Raw genomic sequence first — 22,835 nt, 5'->3', positions numbered from 1 at the left:
GGAGATGTTCACCTCAGTAGGACCTGTAAACGTGTGAATGCTGCGCACAGGGATAGCATAGCGGTTTGGTCACGTACAAGTGATCACAGGAAATTCGAATGACGCCCGAAGGATATAGTAAGGAGGATGCATCCGGAACAAATTTAGCTTCACTGAAAAATTCTTGTCGTGGATAAAAGGCTGTGCAGAAATAACAGCGTTAATTTCCGTATTGGTGACAGCGAGTTCGGTGAACGGGATATCGCTGCTTGACGCCTTTGCATACAGGCTGATTCAGTAACGTGCAAGTCGGGCGTGCAACAACCTGCCGGGATTGGAGCGGCCCTTCGTTAGTTCTGATCTAGAAGTAGGATTGCTACCCTAGAGATCACTTGCGCTGCAGTAGACAAGGATATTCTGCACACGTATCATCATTAGAACCTCCGGGATGTGGCTGTTGAACAGCGTACGGAACCTTCAGGTGCGAAATTCGCGGGACGGCGTCGTCGCGGCCGGCGGGGCCGAGGACGTTAGGCGCCGCGCGTGCACCAACGTCCTTACGCCGGACACCATCCCCGAGTTCGAGATCCCGACCACGGAGCTGCCGTGCCGGCTTCTCAGCGACGACAGCCCCCAGAACGACTCACGCATGGCGCCGAGCGCTAGTACCCACAGCGCCGCGGATTTGGACAGAAGGACAGACGTGTTCCGAACGTCCAGCACGGAGAGTCTTCTCACCGTGTCGGTGTCCAGGCAGAACAGTCGTGAGTCGGACGGGGGAGGGAGCTACTCCACCCCGCCGCGCTCCCCCGTGCGGACCCGATCCCGCCGGCCCGGGGTCTGGGTCCGGCCGGACTGCACTGAGGCGTCTCCCGCCAAAACAGACGACCCTGACGACGTGAACTCTGACCCCATCTCCAGGGTAGCCATGACGTTGCAGCACCTGGGGAGGAAGACGACGTCATACGGCTTTACGACCTTGGAAACGTCTCCTACTACCAACAGGAAAGAGTCCATATACTTCGGCAGGACAAGGTAGGTTTGTTTGTTTGCCTCTTTGTTTGTTTGCTTGTTTGACCGTTTCCAAACCTTATCAAGTTGTTTGTGTTACTGTTACCTTGTGGTAGCGACACAGACGGGATACAATCTCACGACGTCTTGGTCCAGATGCAGGGCCACTAACCACTGGACTACGTACGCTACGCACGTACCTTATTGTAAATCATGGTAACGTGTCGAAAGACAAAACCTTCGACATGGTACTTTAAAACGCAGAAATGTATTTCCTAATTTGAATGCTATTTCGTCCGGACCTCTATAGCTTATAGAATCTCATTCATGCCACACTTAGCTGATAAGGCCGTAGTTGTTACGAGTATGTATTTGCCCTTTATCGTTGGTTTTATTGCGAAATGCTCCAAGAATAGTACAAATTATCGTTATCTCCTTTTGTGCTACTAAAAGGCGTCTACAATGTTACTGTTTCTCCTAAAGCCTGCCATAAACGCTAGCGATTGAGATTTCTATGGCCGATTGCCATTACTGTTAAATGTTCTCTCTCCGATAAGAGCTATAGCTATAGCTCTTTTCGACAAGCACAATGAACAGTGGACGTCCTGTCTTAATGACTACGACCATTTCCAGAAGCTTGCATGTCGGTTGAGCGACACAGACGGATACGAACTCACGTCTTGGTCCAGGGTCAGGGCCACTAAACACCGGACTACGTACGCTACGCACGTAGTTTATTGTAAGTCATTGTAGGGTGTCGAAAGGCATGACCTTCGACATGGTACTTTGAAATGTGGAAACGTATTTCCAAATTTGAATGCTGTTTCGTCCGGACCTCCATAGCTTATAGAATCTTATTCATGCCACACTTATCTAATAAGGCCATAGTTGTTACGAGTGTGTATTTTCCCATTGGCGTTGCTTTTATTGCGAAATGCTCCAAGAATAGCTAAGATTGCAGTTATCTGCTGCCTATGGTCACTTAAGGCGTCTACAAATGTTACTGTTTCTCCTAAAGCCTGCCATAAACGCTAGCGATTGAGATTTCTATGGCCGATTTTCATTACTGTTAAATGTTCTCTCTCCGATAAGAGCTATAGCTATAGCTCTTTTTAGCAAGCACAATGGACAGTGGACGTCCGTTCCTTAGGGCTTCGACCATTTTTCAAGTACGTACCGGGCATGTCTGATGAGCGACACAGCTTGAATACGAACTCACGAGCTTGGTCCAAACGCAGGGCCACTAACCACTGGACTAAGTAGAATAGCTAAGATTGCAGTTATCTGCTGTCCATGGCCACTTAAAGGCGTCTACAAATTTTATTGTTCACCCTAAAGCCAGTCATAAAAGTACGCGATTAAGATTTCTATGGCCGATTTCCATTACCGTTAAATGTTCTCTCTCCGATAAGAGCTATAGCTATAACTATTTTTAGCAAGCACAATGGACAGTGGATGTCCGTTCCTAAAGGCTACAACCGTTTCCCATAGCATGTATGTCGGGTGAGCGACAAAGTCGGGATACGAACTCACGAACTTGTTACAGACGCAGGGCAACTAACCACTGGACTACGTACGCTACGCACGTCCCTTATTATAAATCATTGTAACGTGTCGAAAGGCAAGACCTTCGACATGGTACTTCAAAACTTGGAAATGTATTTCTGAATTTGAACGCTGGACCTTTACAGCTTACAGGATCTCATTCACGCCACACTTAACTGTAAAGGACGTAGTTTGTCCGAGTATGTCTTTGCCCTTTGTCGTTAGTTTTATTGCGAAATGCTCCAAGAATAGCTAAGATTGCAGTTATCTACTGCCTATGGTCACTTAAAGGCGACTACAAATGTTACTGTTTCTCCTAAAGCCAACCAACCATAAAAGAAAGCGATTGAGATTTCTATGGCGGGTTTCCATTGCTCTCTCCGAAATTGGGTATGGTAGGATAGAAGGAGATAAGGTCATAAACGGTTGATGGCTTCTTGACAATATGGGTCCAAGCAATGCTCGGAGTTGGATATGCAGGGTCTACAACAATCCGGAGCCTAATATCTGCTTAAAGAGTAAAATGTTACTGAATTCTACCTGCAGTAGCTTCAATTACCAAATTATGGAAGTGATCTTAGAAAAAAATTGATCATTTTGTAAGCTGAAATGACCCGTTAACAATGCGTCCCTTCCTGTCTTGTTTGACGTTTTGTCCATCCAGAGTCTGCCTTGTGTTTGGAGGTCTTTTGGAGCGTTTTTATTGAGTTTTTTTTTCATTTTTTTTTTATTGTCCACCAGATGGCTAAAAATAACCTGACCAAATAGAAAGCCCGATAAGAACGCACACAAAGATACATCTACCAGAAGCTGGACCCAAAACGTCTGCTTGGAGAGTAAAATATTACTGATTGCTACGTGCAGTAGCTTCAATTACCGAATTATGGAAGTGATCTTAGAAAAAATTGATCATTTTGTAAGCTGAAAGGACCCGTTAACAATGCGTTCCTTCCTGTCTTGTTTGACGTTTTGCCCATCCAGATTCTGGCTTGTGTTTGGAGGTCTTTTGAAGCGTTTTTATTGGGTTTTCTATTTTTTCAGGGTTTTTTTTTGTCCACCAGATGGCAAAACATAACCTGACGAAATAGAAAGCCCGATAAAAACGAACATAAATACGTCTACAACAAGCTGAACCCTAACCACTGCTTGGAGAGTAAAATGTTATTGATTGCTACGTGCAGCAGCTACAATTACCGAATTATGGAAGTGATCTTTGAAAAAAATTGATCATTTTGTAAGCTGAAAGGACGCATTAACAATGCGCTAATTCCTGTCTTATTTGACGTTTTGTCCATCCAGAGTCTGGCTTGTGTTTGGAGGTCTTTTGGAGCGTTTTTATTAAGCTTTCATTTTTTTTCAGATTTTCTTTTTGTCTGCCAGCTGGTAAAAAAATACCCTGACCAAATGGAAAACCCGATAGGAACGCACACAAATACGTCTACAACAAGCTGAACCCTGACCACTGCTTGGAGAGTAAAATATTACTACTGATTGCTACGTACAGCAGCTTCAATTACCGAATTATGAAAAGAAATTGATCATTTTGTAAGCTGAAAGGACCCGTTAACAATGCGTTCCTTCCTGTCGTGTTTGACGTTTTGTCCATCTATCCTCCCTGCCGGAAGAGCGAGCGTGTACCCGCTGTCAAGCCAAATTTCTGAGCTTGGCAAATACGTGAGAGGTCAGGTACTGCACCTGAGCACGACACTTTTGGGGGATCCAGTATACGTGAGAGTGTACGTGGGACGTGGTTATTTTCAATCATAAGATTTAGTCTGCACCTAACCATGACTCTAACTCTAGCCCAAAACCTCATCCCCAATGGGTAATCCTAATCATACTCCCTATCCCTAATCTTAACCCTAATCATGTAAATCTTGCCCTGGCCCCATCGACTAGACTGTCCATCCCTTACTCCACACAGGAGTAGTACCCGACCTCTCGCGTATTTGGCAGCTCAAGGATTTTGTGTCACACAGGCCGAAAGAGCGAGCGTGTGGCAACATCCTCTCGGGTGGGCTCGACTTGCGTCAGCTACGATCGGAAATAACCCGGGCGGAAACAAAAATAACTTCACAGGGAATATTACAGCTGTGTGCGGGACGCTAATGACGTCATGACGCACATGCGTACTCCCACGTGGCCACATCCCGAAAGAACCGACCTCTAATTCCCATTCACAATCACCGGGCTTCTCTTTTATAACTTGACGGATGTGGATATGATCTAATTTTGATACTGTAAGTGCAGAAAAGTTCGCGGTGGATTCATGTTTGCCGTTTACCGCGACCTTAAAACCAGCGCGAAACGCCGTTTCATTGTGTAACTGTAGCGCTACTATTGTTTCGAATGCGAACTTAAAACCACCGCGAACATTCCATTTTCTTCCTACCGCGTAATCTAATCCCCGCGAACATTTCTGCATTTACAGTAAGTTTGGGTTTGGGTTGCCTTTCTGCTGGCAGTTGGGTTATGTTTTTGGTGTTGTCTGTGTGTCAGTGTGCGTGTGTGGATGGATCCTTATGATATTTGGTAGGTGGCTGGGGTCGAAAATACGAAGTTTCATAATGGGCCCCCTATCGGCTTTCTACGGTACTTCCGCTTTGATATCTCGTGTTCTATTTGAATATTTGTAAGTACAGCACGTTTACCCACAAAGAATTATCTAAAATTGAATGTTTAGCTGACTAGTTCTTCCCTTTTTCCTCTCCAAGTCCTCGCGTCGTCACGCCTGAGTCGGGGTCGGACGACGGTTGGCGGTTGCCTAGCAACAAGCGTCCTAGCAACGCCAGTTCCCGCGCGTCTAACAGCCCCCAGTCGGGGAGGTCGGGGGTTAGCGGTAGTTCCACGGAGTCTTCTCCCGTGAGCTCGCCCAGACCCGCACGTCATCGGAAGTGGTCATGTGATTCCGAACACACCTACAGGCGCAGGGGGAGCAAACGGTAAGCTTGTTTGTTTGTTTGTTTGTTTGTTTTCATACAGGCAGTTAAACGACTGACTGCTTCAATTACTTCTGAGGTACAACGCTGTATTACATACCAAACCTTTGTATCAGAATAGTTTAAGAACCCATCTTCAAGATTAGTATAAGACATCCTCTCTCTCTCTCTCTCTCTCTCTCTCTCTCTCTCTCTCTCTCTCTCTCTCTCTCTCTCTCTCTCTCTCTCTCTCTCTCTCTATATATATATATATATATATATATATATATATATATATATATATATATTTCATTACTTATTTTGTATTCATATACTTGTACTTAGCCCGATAGGACATGAATGTGCAATAAGTCTTATCATTGTTGTCTTATCAGAGACGGAATATCTAACCAGAGAAGACTTAATGAGAAGATTTGGTGAGAGAGCTTGCTCGCTCTCGAATTGCAACGGGCCACTGCCTTCTATAACAACCCAGACTCATACAGATGATCCCTTTCTCCTGAGACTTCTTACCCAATTCAAGATAATTGGCCGGAAGAGTAAGCTGCAGCTGGTATCAGAATCATGGTCACCCGCTTCCTTAAGTTGAATCTTAGATGTAATACTTCGCTGTTCTTGCCCACCACATGCCCTTAAATCCATACACATTTCCTCTCCGACGCGACCTATCCGTGAGCATTGAAAATAAAGGAGCGCAGAAGGCGTGAATATATTTTATTCGATAATTTCGTAATCATTTTCCACACACGTAATCAGTTTTTTTGACCATCGCAAGTGGGGCAGATTGACACGTCTTGGTTGTTTTAAGTATCTCGGTTCTATAACAACCCAGACTCCTAGATGCTCTCTTTCTCCTGAGATTTCTTACCCAATCTAAGATAATTGGCCAGAGGAGTACGCTGCAGCTGGTGTCTGATAAGAATAATGAGTTTTCCATCCCGTCATGTTGCGAGAAAGAAGACATGTTGTAACTTTTAAAAAGTATGTTGCAATTCCATGAAATGACTCCGTACCAAAGAAAATACTAAATGCGAACCAGGTAAGAGTCAACAATAGCTAGTTATCATACAAGTAAATGTGTCTAAATTTTATTCACCTCATTAACATTTCAATTCAGCTTTTTTTGTATAAAACCTGGTCCTACAGTTCTATCCTTTAGTCACTGACGAAAGACAGCGGATGCTGTCTGCAACGTCTGTTTCAACATTTTGTCCAGTTGCCTGAGTAACTGTTTTGGGCGTATCTTATTACCTGGATGTCTAACTTTCATCAACCCAACCTAAACATGTATTTCTATTACCACTGCCCAGTTCGCCGAAGTACGTCCGGCGGCAGCGCCCGTCTACCCGGCGGCGTTCCTCGCTCACCGTCCCGCAGATTGACTACTTCTCCTCCGGTAGCTCCCCGAGTTCCGCCGAGCCCAGCCCGAACGTGCAACGGAAGGTCAGCCCACAGCCGCGGGAGAGGAGCGTCTCACTACAGGTGGGCACTTCTATGAAATATTGCGGTATTGTTTTCTTGTGCGTGTGTGTATGTGCGTATGTGTCACAGGGCGTGTGTGTGTGTATGTGTGTGTGTACAGCCGCAGGAGAGGAGCGTCTCGCTACAGGTGGGTACTAACATTGTTCTAACAAGTTCATGATATGATAAACATCATTCAAATAAACGCATTTATGTTGAGACGGTTTGACAACCTATCCGCCTCTGAGTGATGAAGACAGCAGAAATATTGTTAAACGTCTGAACAGAAGGGAAAAAAAGGCTGCGTACCTACGAAAACTATCGTTTGTTTGTTTGTTGTTTTATTACAACTTTTATTTATTCATGATCAAATCAGCCGACGTTGAACGACTAATATGCTACTGAAAAGGGCAGTAGTCCTTGGGACAGGACGCTGCTGACCAATATGTAGGTTAAAAACAAGGAAGGACCTTTTGTAAACAGTTATGTTACTTGTGAGCGAATGGGGTTTTTTTCGTAAGCTAAAAGTGGATGATAAAAGGTATATTCTTTATTTCCGTTCGCAGGGCTGTAGTCAGTGAATCAGGACGTTGTCTATTATCCATAGATACATGTAGCTTGATGCTTTTTCGTAAGCTATCAATTAATGCACTGACAGTTGATTTGATTTGATTTATTTGGCTGTAGAAAGTACAGCCAGGGCTACCCAACTAGCCACTGACAGTTTACTAAAACCAGCCCAGGGGCGCACCCGGGGAAGCCACTATCTCAAATGTCAAACCATCAACACCAGAACAGACACATACAAACACTCATACTTCCTCCGTACCGTTCCCCAGTATAATGCCCTGCCTGGCACGGTTGTGACGGCTCCTACCGTTGAGTCTTACCGTGCCAGGCTGGAGGCCTGCCCGCCTTAGCCCATCCCCTTACTTTGCCGCTGATGGGGCTATATGGGGTACCCCATGATAATGATGATGATGATGATGAATTAAAGTTAAAAAGTTAAAATCCTCCCACACCATTATTGATGTATAGGGCGGTGCCCATCTCCGTTTCATAGCCCTGGGCCACACTGTGGTGCAATCACTGCAGCAGGGGGCTAGTCCACTGGCAGTGAAGTGTGTTTAACTTCCATACTGTTTCAGAAGTATGTATCATTTTTATAAAGTCTTTGGTATGACTCAATGAGCCTCTTGTCCAGAGGTGTCCTACCTGGGGCTTGAACCCCAGTCCTTCTGGTCCAAGTAATTTAAACCAGATGATGTGAGAGACAGAAGCGCAGACCACTACACTACAGGGACACCCCGATGATGATGAATAGATGATCCAATTTACATCAATATTTTTCTACTCATTCGCAGGTTCCCACGTTTACCTACCTCCGGCGCGACTCACGTGAGAAGGAGACGGGGCTGCCCCGGCACTACCTGGGGGAACTCAAGTTCTCCGTCGAGTTTGTCAAGCGAGGGAGGCAGCTGAAGGTATAACTTTTGTTTCTTCTTTTTCTTCTTCCTGACCACGTATATCCATCTGCCGACAAACCGGCAATTGTTGACATGTATCGGGTCAATCCAGGTTGTAAGGATTTTGGACCATCGCACAGTAGGGTATGCCCCTACTCTTTTCGAAAGGTGTGGTGGGTTCTTTAACGTGCGCGGGGTGTGGCTCTCCCCAAACACGGGACCTCCATTTAACGTCCTATCCGAGGGACGTCCCCAACTCTAGAAGAGCTAGGTACTCGTTCACCCCTGAGTGAAGTGAGGGAAGTCGTGTTAAGTGCCTTTCCCAAGGGCACAACGTCGGGGCGCAAGTTCAGACATGTCAGGGGGCAGCTCGGGTTCGAACTGGGGTCTCCTTGTTTGACAGTCGAATGTTCTATCCATTACGCCACAGGACGCCACGTTTCTATCTATGGGCCAATTTACACACAGCTTGTCTAGATATCTGGACTGCAGATATCTGCCAGGCGACAGCTTTTTTCTGTGTCTAAACTGGAATTTTATGGTCTTAATGAGGGTTTTTTTAGATGTCGGGAAAATTTCAGCCGACCACTCTGAAGCATTCGCCCGACAACTCAGCGGGAGTCCCCGACCGCTCCAGCCGGACGTCTAAACAGAATGTGTCGCGTAGTAGACATCTGGAGGTCGGGGTTCACGCTAGTTTGCATATTTGGCGGGCGATAAAGCGGGAAAACTTCTTAGCATCAAGGACCATTTGTTCTCAAACGGACGACGGACTTCTTTCGTGATGCCAGATCGTTCGGTGGATCGGCCCTCCCCCCTCCGCCACGACAAGGGCAGCGAGTAGGAACGCAGCGTTGATTCTGACCGGTCGCTGTCGTCTTCCCCGGTACCTCAAACGCCTCTTACGCTCAACCCTTGCTTGCTGCCTCATGTTTAGCCACACGCGAGTCAGATAAAGAAAGAATACCATATTCATCATGACGAAAAACACAGGCGGTTCTCCCGCCATTTTGAAACGCGCGCAAAAGGTTAAATAGGGTCACGAGTGCAATCAGCGCGCTGCGTGAGTCCTGCGGTACTTCCTGTCGGTGTGTATAAATGCGTCCAGATATCTAAGGCTCAGATGTCGGCGGATTTTTAGATATCTGAAAAAACTCTGTATAAATTGGGCCTATGTATCGTTCGTTCACTCCGTTGTCTATTAATTCATCGTTTAAGCCCCCCTCTCACCGGACCCGCGGCACGCTGGCAGCGTCGCTATGTCCTAAACTGGATGTGTGTTACCCTTGACTTTGTAATGGGAATATCATTCAAAACGTGCAAGTTTGACAACAAAACACACAAACCTTATTGATAAATTATAATAAATATAAAATATTGTTTTTTTTGTCAATGAAATTCGTTGAGTGCTTTGCCAATTCGATCGGCCGCCAGCGTGCCGCGGGGCCAGTGAGAGGGGGGCTAGATGTTATTAGTTACTGACTGTGTGGTGCCCTACGCCTGGGTACAGAGTTCACAGACACACAGAGACACATAGCTAGTATACCGTCCCTGAATGATGTCATCAGGTTGGTGAATGACTGGGCACATTGGTTGTTGTAAATAAAGAACTTTTACTATTCAACCGGTATACCGTGCTTGTATGTCACCACCTGTGACAAACGTCATGAAACGTCGCATTTTAGCTGCTTCATGCTTCATACCTTTATTGGTATACAGGTGTCCATTATCAAGGCTGAGAACCTGGGCGGCCACAAACACGCCAGAAACAACATCAACAGCTACATCCGGCTTTACCTGCTTCCCGGGAAGGTGGGGCGGCAGCAGACGCGCACAGTCAAACACACCAGGAACCCCATCTTCAACGAGGAGTTCTACTTCGGAGGGCTCGGACTACAGGTGGGTTTAGTGGTTGGATTATGTGTATGGTTAAGACTAAAATAGCACTAGTGTAGGGTATCGTCTAGGCAACGTATTGTTAACACACCAGGAACGCTATATTTAACTCCGAGTTCTACTTCGGGGACTCGGACTACTGGTGGGTTTTGTGGCATGAATAAGTCCAGGGTTAAGAGAAGACTTAAGCCCCCCTCTCACTGGACCCACGGCACGCTGGCGGCACCGCTGCGGTCGATCGAATTGACAAAGCACTCAACGAATTTCATCGACAAAAACGAATCTTTTTAAGCTTTGTGTGTTTTGTTTTCTTCCTGGTCATACTTGTACGTTTTGAATGATATTCCCATTACAAAGTCAAGGGTAACACAAATCCAGTTTAGGACGCAGCGACGCCGCCAGGGTGCCGCGGGTCTATTGAGAGGGGGCTTTGAATAGCACTAGTGTACGGTATCGTCAAGGCAAAGTTATATTAACACACCAGGAACGCTATATTTAACGAGGAGTTCTTCTTCGGAGGGCTCGGACTACAGGTGGGTTTAGTGGCAGGAATATGTGTATGGTTAATTAAGAGGAAACGTAGATAGCATGGTATCGTCAACGCATCATACTATCAACACACTCAAAGCTCCACATTTAACTACGGGTTGAGTGGTTGGAATAGGTCTAAGTTTAAGAGAAGACTAGAATAGCACTAATGGACGGTATCGTCAAGGCAACGTGTTGTTAACACACCAGCAACGCTATATTTAACGCGGAGTTCGGGGACTCAGATTACATGTGGTTTAAGTGGTAGGAATAGCTCTAGGAATAGGTTGAAACTAATTATAATGTTGTACTAGTGGACGGCATTGCCAAGGCAACATGCTGTTAACACACTTAGAACTTGTCTTTAACCAGGAGTTTAAGTGGTAGAAATAGGCCTGGCGTTAAGAGGGCACTAAAATAGCACTAGTGGACGATATCGTCAAGGCAACATGTATACTGTTAACGCACTTGGATCTTCCTATTAAAGAGGAGATCTACTTCGACAGTCCAGGCTAGGGCTACAGGTGAGTTTAGTGGTGGGAATATGGTTCAGGTTGATCTAGTGTTACAGTATTACTAGTTGGCAATGTGACATAATATCAAGCACGTTAGCAACCACATCTTCAACGAGGTGAAATTAGTAATGGCATAGAACTTGACGTAAGGATAGCGGACGGTATCGCCAACGCAATATACTGTAAATGCAGAAATGTTCGCGGTGGTTTTATGTTCGCGGTTTTCGCGGCGACCGTTTCACCGAGAACTTAAAACCACCGCGAACATTTTGTCCAATATTGTAGCAGTATGTGACTATAGCGCTGCCGCAAACTTAAAACCACCGGAAGCACTCCATTTTTACCTTAATATGATATAAAACCACGCGAACTTAAATGCATTTACAGTATTGCCAATCATGCTTGTTAACGTTTATTAACGCGGAATTCTACTTCATCGGGCAAGAACTGTAGGTAGGTGTTATGGAGTGATGACGTCACGAGTACTGAGTCAACAATCTCAAGAGCACGGCTTTTACTTTGGTTGCTGGCGATACATTAGTTAGAGTGATTGATTCTCTTGGGGCGGTCTTAATGTTATCAGATGTACATGAGCTTAGCGTAGTATAATTGCCCTTTTTTCAAACGCTACTTTACGAGAATTACCCTTCAGCGTTACTCCGTTTTTTCCCAGGTGTTACCGTCTTCACACTAACCCTTGGCTATTCTTACGTACTTAAGTACTTTATGCTGACTTGCTGAAGTGGTTTCTAACTCTCTCCAGATGCTGAACGTTTCTGAAATTCCGAGTATTCTAATTTTAATATTTTATGTAGACATTGGTATATGTAAACAAGCTGACAATCGGCCGTTAGGCCGCGACCAGGTTGTTGTTTTTCTGAGGAATTGAATAAACCATTCTACTACTACTACTACTACTATTCACAATGTAGCATAGGCGTACATCCTCAATGCTGCTACTAATGTTAGTTATAGCTGAATGGCCGCAAAGCAGTATGGGTAAGGAGGTGAAGTCTGCCGTCTCTGCTTGTCCTGTTTTCTGAACGTGTTTTATTCTGTTCTTCAGATGCTGAACGACATGAAGCTGCGCATGAAGGTGTTCAGCAAGACTCCGCACCTGCGCAGAGACGAGCTGCTGGGGGAGGTGCAGGTGGTGCTGGGTACCCTGGACCTGAGTCACGAGAACCGCCTCTGGAGAAATCTCGAGCCCAAGACGGATTCCGAGGTCAATAACCTTTCTTCTCTTCTCTGCTAATTATAACATATTCTATTGCTAGACTTTCCTTTTCTTCTGTATCTGTATCTGTATAGCCGGTATAACCGCCCTTCGGCGTAACCCACCAGCTTTGCAGGAACGCGGTGCGGTAGCAGCTGGTTATATTACACTGAACAGCCTGTCACACCCTCTTCTTCTTCTTTACTGCTTAGCCTCATATCTGAGATTATCAGCAGTTGCGCATGGGTTAGATACAACACAAGTGCCCGGTACAAATAAAACAAAGGGGAAATAAAGGAAAGGCGCTAAGGAACATAAACAACTGTGTGTGCAAAGGACAAGACAAGTGAATTTAGTGAGTTAGTAATACATGTATTTACATATATACAAGGACGTGTAGGGGTGGCTCAATGCAGCAAGGTCCTCCCCAGCCCAGTTTTGAACTGGGAGAGGGACCCCGCCTCCGCCACACCAGGCTCAAGTTCGTTCCACTCTTTGATGGTGCGAGGGAAGAACGAGAGCCTGTAGTAGTTGATCCTGCCCGCGATGACCTTACCTTTGCACATCTAACTGTAAGCGTTGTATAGAGTCATGCAGTGAGGATGCTCTTGCAGTACTTTTTTTTCAAACGTTTAAGGAAGCTAACATCTTACTGTGCTTTCGCCGCTTCATTTTAACACGTTCACTGAAGCACTAGAAAGTAAAGCCGATATCTATAGTCAATTATGCAACGTTCGCTTCCTTTTTGATACTCAATTGGGACACATGAAAAAGTTACAAAGCTTTATCTTATAATCAAAGGCTTGTGAGGTGCCTTTACCTGTAACTTATCACTTAAAACCAATACCTCCAGTGTTGAAACTCTTACCAGGAGTTTAGCACCAAGGGCAGAGTAATACCTCCTGGGGTATATAGATGATAGTAGTAGTAGTCATCATCTCAATAAAGATTGAGTATCGGCTCAGAAAATGTCCCGCGCCCGGCTTGTGAGGTGGCTTTACCTGTAACTTATCACTTAAAGCCAATACCTCCAGTATTGAAACTCCTACCGGGGATTCAGCCCAAGGACAGACTAATAACCCCTTCAGTACAGAGATGGTATCTATCACCTCAATAGAGATTGAGTAACGGCTTTATCAGAAAATACCCCGTGATCTTCACGCAGCCTTGGGGAGTGAGGGTCAAAACGGCACCGTTTTATCTATTCTCGGTATCTCCCCTGTAATGAAATCGAGACGCCCGCTGGTTCGGTCTGTAGCTTCGTTCAACTCCTACTGAGACATACGTGCTCCTGGCTTACTGGTGTTTAAAGCATTGCCCGTGGTCTACTTTGGGTGGCACGCCTCTCAAACACATACCACATCTTATACAGCCCTCCAGGTACCACATAGGATTGTTTTTCCGTAAGGCTTACCAACTTTTTGAGTTCAATTGAGGATGAATTTCCACGTAGTGTCTCCATCATCGACAATGAGGTACCTGATATAACATTAGCCATCAACAGCAGTGGTTATGCAACGTTATCTTCCTCTTATTGCGAGGCTGTTAAGGTTTACAATGCTTTGATTAGTGAAAGAAAGCTCCTTCGATATCTTTGCTGTCAACTAGCCACGTAAAACGTCAATATCCACTAGATAACAGTTACTTTCAAGTAACTGGATTTTAAATCCATCCAGATGCTTTTGTACAAATATTTACTGATTAAATCATCTAAAATCCGCAACGTTTCAAAAACATCCCCACTCCTCGCCTTGTGTTCGAATTCCCTAGCCGAGCTGCATGATTGACGACGGTGATTGGTGGGGGTTAAGAGATTAGTCATGACTGGATGTACTTCGATTTACACGACTTCGATTTACTAGAAGTTACCGCTCCCCGTCTTGTGTTGGCGCTTCTCTAGGCGAGCTGCGTGATTGAAGAGGGTGATTGTGGGGTTGAGGGGGTTAGTCATGACTGGATGTTCTTCGATTTGCATGACTTCGATTAACAAAAGTTACCGCTCCACGCCTTGTGTTGGCGCTTCTCTAGGCGAGCTGCGTGATTGAAGAGGGTGATTGTGGGGTTGAGGGGGTTAGTCATGACTGGATGTTCTTCGATTTGCATGACTTCGATTAACAAAAGTTACCGCTCCACGCCTTGTGTTGGCGCTTCTCTAGGCGAGCTGCGTGATTGAAGAGGGAGACCGAGTAGGATGAATTCACACTCAATCAAGTTACTTAGTTTAGTTGACGTTTGTTTGGTAAGTCAAGAGTTGTTAAAAACTGGAGGTCGGCGAATTGAGGAATGTAACAGATAACACTGTAATCACTTGTGTAATAGAGCTAAACATATAATGCGGTCTGTGTGTGTCGTTCCTCTTTGAAAAGCATTTCATTGTCAATTAAAACTTTGACGTTTGACCATTACTACTTTAAAACCCAGGTGTAAAACACAAATTATTAAGTGAGCTGCCAATATCTTTGCAACTGTGTACAAATATTCACTCATCTAAAATCCGCAACGTTGCAAAAGAGATTCCCACCCCACGTCTTGTGTTGTTTTGGGACTTCTCTAGCCGAGTTGCATGATTGACGACGGTGATTGGTGGGGGTGAGGAGGTTAGTCATGACTGGATGTTCTTAAAAGGGATCAGCAGCCCTGTGGCGGGCATGTCATCGGCACCTTCCAACCAGGGGAGTCGGTTCGGGGATTAACATCGCGAGAGCTTCGCCGCTTTCGTCTTGACGACACATTGGATGGGACAGGTTATTTTTATAGTCATCGCAAGGTCCAGAATATCAATATGTTGGGGGTGGTGATCATAGTCTTTCCCTTTACATTGAAAACGTAGATCTGAAAACAACATTTTTGATGAACAACGACACAGAGAAACACTCCTTTAACGTCTTGACGACTCAATGATATTGACAGGGTATTTTCATAGTCATCGCAAAATCCAGGATATCAATATGTTTGTGTGAGGTTATCATAGTTTTTCACTTTACAATGAAAACGTAAATGGATATACATGTAGCTGCAAACAACATTTGTGATGAACAAGTACAGAGAGACAGATGCCTTCAACGTTATAAAATGAAAGCCTTCAAATCCGTAAATATTTTTCAGACTAAACGTTTTCCGCTTGCACTTGTCAATATTCGTTTATGAAAATATTACGAATGGCAATACGAAAAAATGGAAGAAATACAATGCAAAATACAGACTGACACCGAACCCATCGCAATAACACCACTGAATCAAACGAAAGACAACGTCGGCTCGTCCCGTCCATTAGAGGATATTCATATTCAACAGGATACAAAAATAGGTGTCGTTTTATCCTGTTAGTTCGGGTTATGATTCACCCGTGTGCTAATGCCTAGTCCAGACGTCACATTAGTAATGTCGATCCATCTTGTGTTTCACACCCTGGGCTTCTATTGCGTTGCCAGTAGCGGCTTGCCAAAGAGCCGACCTTAAGCCCCCCTCTCACTGGACCCGCGGCACGCTGGCGGCGTCGCCGCGGCCGATCGAATTGACAAAGCACTCAACGAATTCCATCGACAAAAAACGAATCTTTTTAAGCTTTGTGTGTTTTGTTGTCTTTTTGGCCATACTTGTACGTTTTGAATGATATCCCCATTATAAAGTCAAGGGTAACACAAATCCAGTTTAGGACGCAGAAACGCCACCAGCGTGCGGCAGGTCCAGTGAGAGGGGGGCTTAATGTCGATCCATCTTGTGTTTTACACCCTTGGCTTCTACAGTGCTGCCAGTTGCGATCTCAGTCTCTCGAAATTACGAACTAATGCTCCGTGATAGTTCGGTTTATGATTTAGACGTCATATTAGTAATTAGTATGTACATCATGTGTTTGTTTCACGCCATTGGTTTCCACCCTGCCAGTTGCGGCTCACCAAAGACGCGATCTCAGTCACTTGAAATTACTAACAAATCCCCCGTGATAGTTCGGGTTATGATTTACTTGTGTGCCTATGTGAGATCCAGGCGTCACATTAGTAATGAATTATGTACATCACGTTTTTTATACCGTTAGTTTCCACCGAGCTGCCAGTTGCGGCTCACCAAAGAGGCGAACTCAGCAGCTCAAAATTACTAACAAATCCCCCGTGATAGTTCGGGCTATGATTTACCCGTGTACTGATGTGGGATCCAGACGTCACATTAGTAATAATGTACATCATGTTTTTTTACAACGTTGGTTTCCACCAGTTGCGGCTCGCCAAAGAGGCGAACTCAGCCGCTCCTAATCACTTACAAATCCCCCGTGATAGTTCAGGGTATGATTTACCTGTGTTTTGATATGTAATCCAGATCCTCCGTGATAGTTTGGGTTATAATTTACTTGTGTGCTAATGTGCGATCCAGACGTCACATCAGTAACAATGTACATCATTTTTTTTTACACCGTTGGTTTCTACAGTGCTGCCTGTTGCGGCTCACCAAAGAGGCGATCTCAGCCGCTCGGAATTACAAACAAATCCCCCGAGATGGTTCGGGTTATGATTTACTCGTGTTCTGATGTGCGACCCAGACGTCACATTAGTAATGTACATCATGTATTGTTTTATTACACCGTTGGTTTCCACCGCGTTGCCAGTTGCGGCTCGCCAAAGAGGCGATCTCAGCCGCTCGGAATTACTTACAAATCCCTTGCGAACAAATCAACGCGCTTCGCAAAGTCAGTGGCCTTGTGAGGATTCCTTTTAAAGTAAATGGCCCGCAATTCAAGCGTTGCCGTGTCTCTACTCGTGTGGTTGCTTTATATGTTATTGTGTGTGAGTAATGCTTGCGGTCTGTCACATTAAAGGGTCCCGAAGCAATATTAGGGCCCACAAATAGGGTTTTGAAAGTCAATTTATTTAGTATCTATACATGATTAGTTAAAACAACGCTACCACAATGTATAGCGACGTCCATGATGCCAAAAATACGACGTCGCTGTGATGTGCACGTGAGAACTCACTGAAAATCATCGCTGGTTTTTTTTTGTAGGCTCACAAAACTAAGGGGATCATCGTACGGTGCGTTTTTGCGTGGTTTTAAAATGCTCAAAATGTGAAGTTATTACGCAAATGATCTAAACAGTGTTAGTAGATGTCACTACCATAAAGATTTCAGCATTTTTCTATTTGCATTTCTGGGCCCTAATATTGCTTTAGGCCCCTTTAAGAAAGACTTTCAGCGACTTGTTGTTGTCGCGGGCACGCCTGTATCCCACCAGGCGACGGATAAGTGGCTAAATGTGTGAGCCAGCTGCTGCCAGGGAGGGTTTCAAACGTTCAATGTGATCTTTATTCAAAATTGTGCTTCGTACAGATTCTTGTTTTCGAATTAGGATTTTGAAAGATGCTCCGTTTACATAGAGCTATCTACCCAGAATTGAAGTGTTCAAAATTATTTTTCCCTTGAACTATAATTGTTAAATTTGTTGCCACCAAGTACTGTAGAAGCATCCTCACTAGATAACTTAAAGAACGCTTGCAGTCAGATGTGCAACAGTTAGATGTGCAACAGTTAGATGTGACAGGTCGTTCAGTGTAATATAACAAGCTGCTGGCGCACCGCGTGCCTGCGAAGCTACTGTACATGTGTTACGCCGATCAGCCATCTGTACATACGAAGTACAGGTTACATGTCTTCTTACCTGAAGGAAAATCTTTTATTTTAATCACCCTCACAGTCCTCGGGCAGAAACGCTGTAGAGTATCGGTCCCATGAGGAAAGGCATCCACAAATTAGAGAGAACTGCACTCTACACAAATACCATGGATGTGCGATGGCTTTAAACTAATCCCGGCTTGCGATAGCGCACGAAAGCGCAATGTGGCACTTAAGGGCTTAAGCTGTGTTGTCAGAGGAAAACGCCAGGCGGCGTTTCTGACATAGATTACTGCCCGTTGGCAACGCGTTGTTTTTTCAGCCCTTCGAAAACCCGAGTACTGTATGATGAACCTGCTCCTGTATTACCAGATGAGAACGCTAGGTAGCGCTTCAGGCTTCAAGTTAGATAATTACACAGTACCAATGCCTGTTGTTCCGCCCTTGGTATGTTGAACCTGTCCCTGTGCTACCAGACCAGAACGGCAGGTGGTGCTTCTCGCTATGCTAGATAACTACACAGTATTTGGCCCTTACAGCTACAGGACCTAGGGATGTTGAATCTGCCCCTGTGCTACCAGGCCAGAACGGCAGGTGGCGCTTCCCCCATGTTGTTCCGCCTTTACAGGATCTAGGAATGTTGAACCTGTCCTGCCCGACCAGAACGCCAGGTGGCGCATCTCGCTAGATGATTTCACACTACAAATGCGTGTTATTTGGCCTTTACAGGATCTAGGAATGTTGAACCTGTCCTGCCCGACCAGAACGCCAGGTGGCGCATCTCGCTAGATGATTTCACAGTACCAATGCGTGTTATTTGGCCCTTACAGGACCTAGGAATGCTGAGCTTGTCCCTTTGCTACCAGACCCGAGCAGACAACATGATGGTTACGGTTGTCAAGGCGGAGAACCTGCCGAGGAACGCCCTCACTGGAGCACCAGGTGGGTTCGGATGGAGGGATGGATGGATGGATGGATGGATGGATGGTGGATGGATGGATGGATGGATGGATGGAAGGATGGATGGATGAATGAATGAATGAATGAATGAAAGAATGGATCAATCAATCAATCAATAAATCAATCAATCAATCGATCGATCAATCAATTCATGTAAGAACGAAAGAACGAATGAATGAATGAATGACACGCTCCTGCTTAAAAGCGCCATCATTAGTCTATTATATGGGGTCCTCACTGTTGTTTTTTTAACCTTTCCCTGCTGCCTAACTCTGTAACCAATGGAAAATTGGGGGCAAGACGGCTACTTCAGTGTACTACAGGATAAAAACAATTGAGCAAAATGGTGTCAACAAAAAAAATGCTTCGATAAAGACGATCCCCTTGAATAAAGCTTGTCTTAGTAGACTAGCCCATTATCCCCCGAGATTTTTCAAAAGTAATTGGGGTTAGGAGGAGCAGGCACTAATGTACGTTCACCAGGCTCGGAAGAGGGCGGCTTTAACGAGCTTAGAGGATTTCGACAAGTGCTCACACTATCCTGATATTTTAATACAAACGAACCTATTTGGGCAGATAGCTTTTTCTAGTTCTTAAATCTTTAAAGATAAAAAAACTTACCATTTACATTTTTGATCGTCAGATATCCGGTGAGGACATGATCCTCATGTTTTAGAAAGAAGAAACCTGCTTTGTAAGATGAAATTTTTCTATATCTTTAACTTTTATAGGAAACCAGTCACCTTACACATTTCTTATCGTCATATATCCGGTGAAGACCTACTTGTATGCGTCGGTCGAGCATATGTCACGTTCAACTATTTATAATTCTTAGATTCTTCTGTGTTTTCGTTTTTTTCTGCTGGTCTAAGTTTCTTTCCCATCACTACGTCGATTGAAGGCTTTAGACATCCAGCTAATAAGGGAACCGTTACTAAAGCAACAGAATGCATTTTGGGATCCGCTGTCTTTTGTTCAGTGACTAAACGAGAAATTGTCCAGAGTTACTAGGTTTTAAAACATAACTCTGAATTTATATGCTCAAGAGGTGAAGACTATTTCAAGATAGTTCAATAGGAGAAGAAGTCAAGACAAGATTACATGCTAATCATTCCCGTCATTATTTGCCTTTACAGACTCGTATGTGAAGATCGTGATGCGTGGACCTGACGGGGCCGAAGACGACACGAGGCACACCAAGATCCAGCGCAAGACGTGCGACCCCGTCTTCAAGGAGGCCTTCAGTTTCTCGTTTCCATCTGACCTCTTCGCGGACTACAGCCTCGTCGTGACTGTTTACGATCACGCCCGAATCCTTGCCGACGGCGTGATCGGGCAGGTTCGGCTCGGCGCGATGGCTACCGAGGAGAGCGAGCTGCAGCACGTTCGGAGGGCGGTACGTCATCGGGGGAAGCCAATCAACGTCTGGCACGATCTCATGGAGGCCGAGTGACGTCACGTGTGCAACCAATCACTAGCCGGAAGACATCATGTCGGCTGAGTGACGTCATGCGCGCAAGTAATCACCGGTCGAGCAGTGATGTTTCCAAGACAACCAATCAACGTCTGGAAGGTCTCATGATGGTGTAGTAACGTCAAATAAGCAGCCAATCGTCGTGGACGATAACCGTCACGTCGTAGAGGACAACCAGTGATTACTCAGCAAATCATGGATCTCGAGACTAATAAGGGAATACTGCAGTAGACTGTTTATACGTTAACATGTACCAACAGACTGTTTCAGAACGTTTTAACATTTTGTCCGAAAAATAGTACTTCTCTAGGGCTATCTCAACAATAATGAGAGCTACACGTTAAAGGAGGCAATAGTACAAATAAGACGACATTTTCGAAATTCAGATGTTTTTAATTTTTTCAAGACATCAATACACAACTACAAAAACCATCTGTGAGTGGTCACTGACTTTAGGCTAGTGTCTTCCTGATGCAAAAATACATACACAACATACCTATAATGGTTTGTCCTACTACTACACCTCGTGGCCTTTTGATCAGAATATGCTAAACGCAAAAGGCTCTATGTAGCGTTTCAAATTGCCTTATTCAAAAGTACATAGTTACTGCCGTGAATAATTTCATCAGGTTGGCGAATGACTAAATAGCAAGGTTCTTTCATCCACAACCAAGTATTTCACAAGAGCCGACGTTTCGACGACTGTCACAATTGAGACCACATTCTCAACAATTGACAATTGTTCATTATTGTTGCTTAACAATATTCAAGTATGTGACAACATTTTACATTTGTAACCGCATCATCTCACCATTGCTGCTTATAACCGTATCTATTAATGTAACAATAATTTTCATTTGGAACCGCATCATCTCACCATTTTTGCTTAACAGTATATTTTAATGTAGCAATACTTTACGTTTGGGACTGCATTCTTAGCAGTAACACCTAGCTTCAGTGCACTGTGAACCAGTCAGTATTGCCCTGATGAAGATGACAGACAGTCGTCGAAACGTCGGCTTTTTAAAAATACATCGTTGTGAATAAAAGAACCTCGAACTCAAAACTGTAACAACATTGATTCCAACCTCTGAATCCGGTATTCGAATTTTTGGCGGCGGCGCAACCGGCGCGCTCGAAATGCATTCGAAATATTATATGGCAGCCCGTGTTATATCAGGAAATTATCACACGTATCAGGCCCAGGTATGACGTAAATGGCAATATTGAACTCGCAAGTAATCAGCAGCAGAATTGAAAATAAATGGCAATATGGAACTCGCAAGTAATCAGCAGCAGAATTGAAAATAAATGGCAATATTGAACTCGCAATTAATCAGCAGAATTGAAATTAAATGGCAATATTGAACTCGCAAGTACTCAACAGAAGCCAATTGAAAATAAATGGCAATATGGAACTCGCAAGTACTCAACAGAATTGAAAATAAATGGCAATATTCAACTCGCAAGTACTCAAGAGAAGCCAATTGAAAATAAATGGCAATATAGAACCTGCAAGTAATCAGCAAAAGCAAAAACACAAATGGCAATGATAAACTAATGGTCACCCAGAGCGTGATATAGAGGGTAAACAATATTGATATATATTCTGTAGCCTCATAGTATACTTAGTAAATTTGCAAGTAATACAAAGATGGAAATGCAAAGGAGTCTCTATGATTATCGTCGCATACTTTTCTTTTGACGCACACAAAAATATAGTACTAGTACTCACCAAACCATACACATGAGTGCAGTGCGAAGTCGTCCTTGTCTGTCCAAAACAAATCATACACAATAAAGATATTCACCGACTAGACTTAAACCGTTAATACTGGCATCTCTTAACGCCTTTATACCTACCTACCTAGTCCCTTGACCTCCGGGTCGTTGGGGGGACAAGGTAGCAGTAAAGATGGAGATCTGTCTCCAGGCTCATCTGTTTCTTGCAGCAGCCAGACTTTCAGACAGGCTAACGCCTTTATACTGGTACTCTAATAACGTAACAGCTGTTGTTTTTGATCTGTTGTGGCCTGGCATAGAGGCAAGAATTGATCTGATTTTCCTGTACCTGGCACAGTGTTTAAAACGTCTTTTGGGACCAGAATCTCTCTGTTACTAAACATCCTGCCTGCCTACCTGCCTACGTGCACAGGCCAGAAACTGACCCCTTGCTTTCCAGGTGAATCCTCCAAAAAGTCCTGCCCCTTGCCCTAGCCTTGGCTTCCTAAATGTTTAACCCAG

The 22,835-nt window shown here is 44.6% G+C and overlaps 1 protein-coding gene across 1 annotated transcript; it reads left to right on the top strand.

Annotated features, from left to right (window-relative positions):
• The first annotated feature begins 249 nt into the window (after nucleotides 1-249).
• On the top strand, nucleotides 250-21,023 carry LOC136427179 (synaptotagmin-11-like). Its single transcript, XM_066415953.1, has 8 exons — nucleotides 250-1,014; nucleotides 5,250-5,477; nucleotides 6,785-6,956; nucleotides 8,300-8,419; nucleotides 10,121-10,300; nucleotides 12,407-12,565; nucleotides 18,988-19,099; nucleotides 20,254-21,023. Exons 1-8 carry the CDS (start codon nucleotides 428-430, stop codon nucleotides 20,568-20,570), a joined length of 1,875 nt encoding a protein of 624 aa, XP_066272050.1. The 5' UTR covers nucleotides 250-427; the 3' UTR covers nucleotides 20,571-21,023.
• Nucleotides 21,024-22,835: the final 1,812 nt, after the last annotated feature.

The sequence above is a fragment of the Branchiostoma lanceolatum genome, chromosome 2 (assembly GCF_035083965.1).
Source record: "Branchiostoma lanceolatum isolate klBraLanc5 chromosome 2, klBraLanc5.hap2, whole genome shotgun sequence".
Classification (NCBI taxonomy): Eukaryota; Metazoa; Chordata; class Leptocardii; order Amphioxiformes; family Branchiostomatidae; genus Branchiostoma; species Branchiostoma lanceolatum.
This window is presented reverse-complemented; position numbering and strand designations above follow the sequence as displayed.

Bases quoted from the DNA above. Each gene is read 5' to 3' on its own strand.
- LOC136427179 (XM_066415953.1), top strand. From the start codon at position 428: ATGTGGCTGTTGAACAGCGTACGGAACCTTCAGGTGCGAAATTCGCGG. The intron at 8,420-10,120 runs GTATAACTTTTG...ATTGGTATACAG, and splicing joins AGCGAGGGAGGCAGCTGAAG to GTGTCCATTATCAAGGCTGA. The intron at 10,301-12,406 runs GTGGGTTTAGTG...TCTGTTCTTCAG, and splicing joins TCGGAGGGCTCGGACTACAG to ATGCTGAACGACATGAAGCT.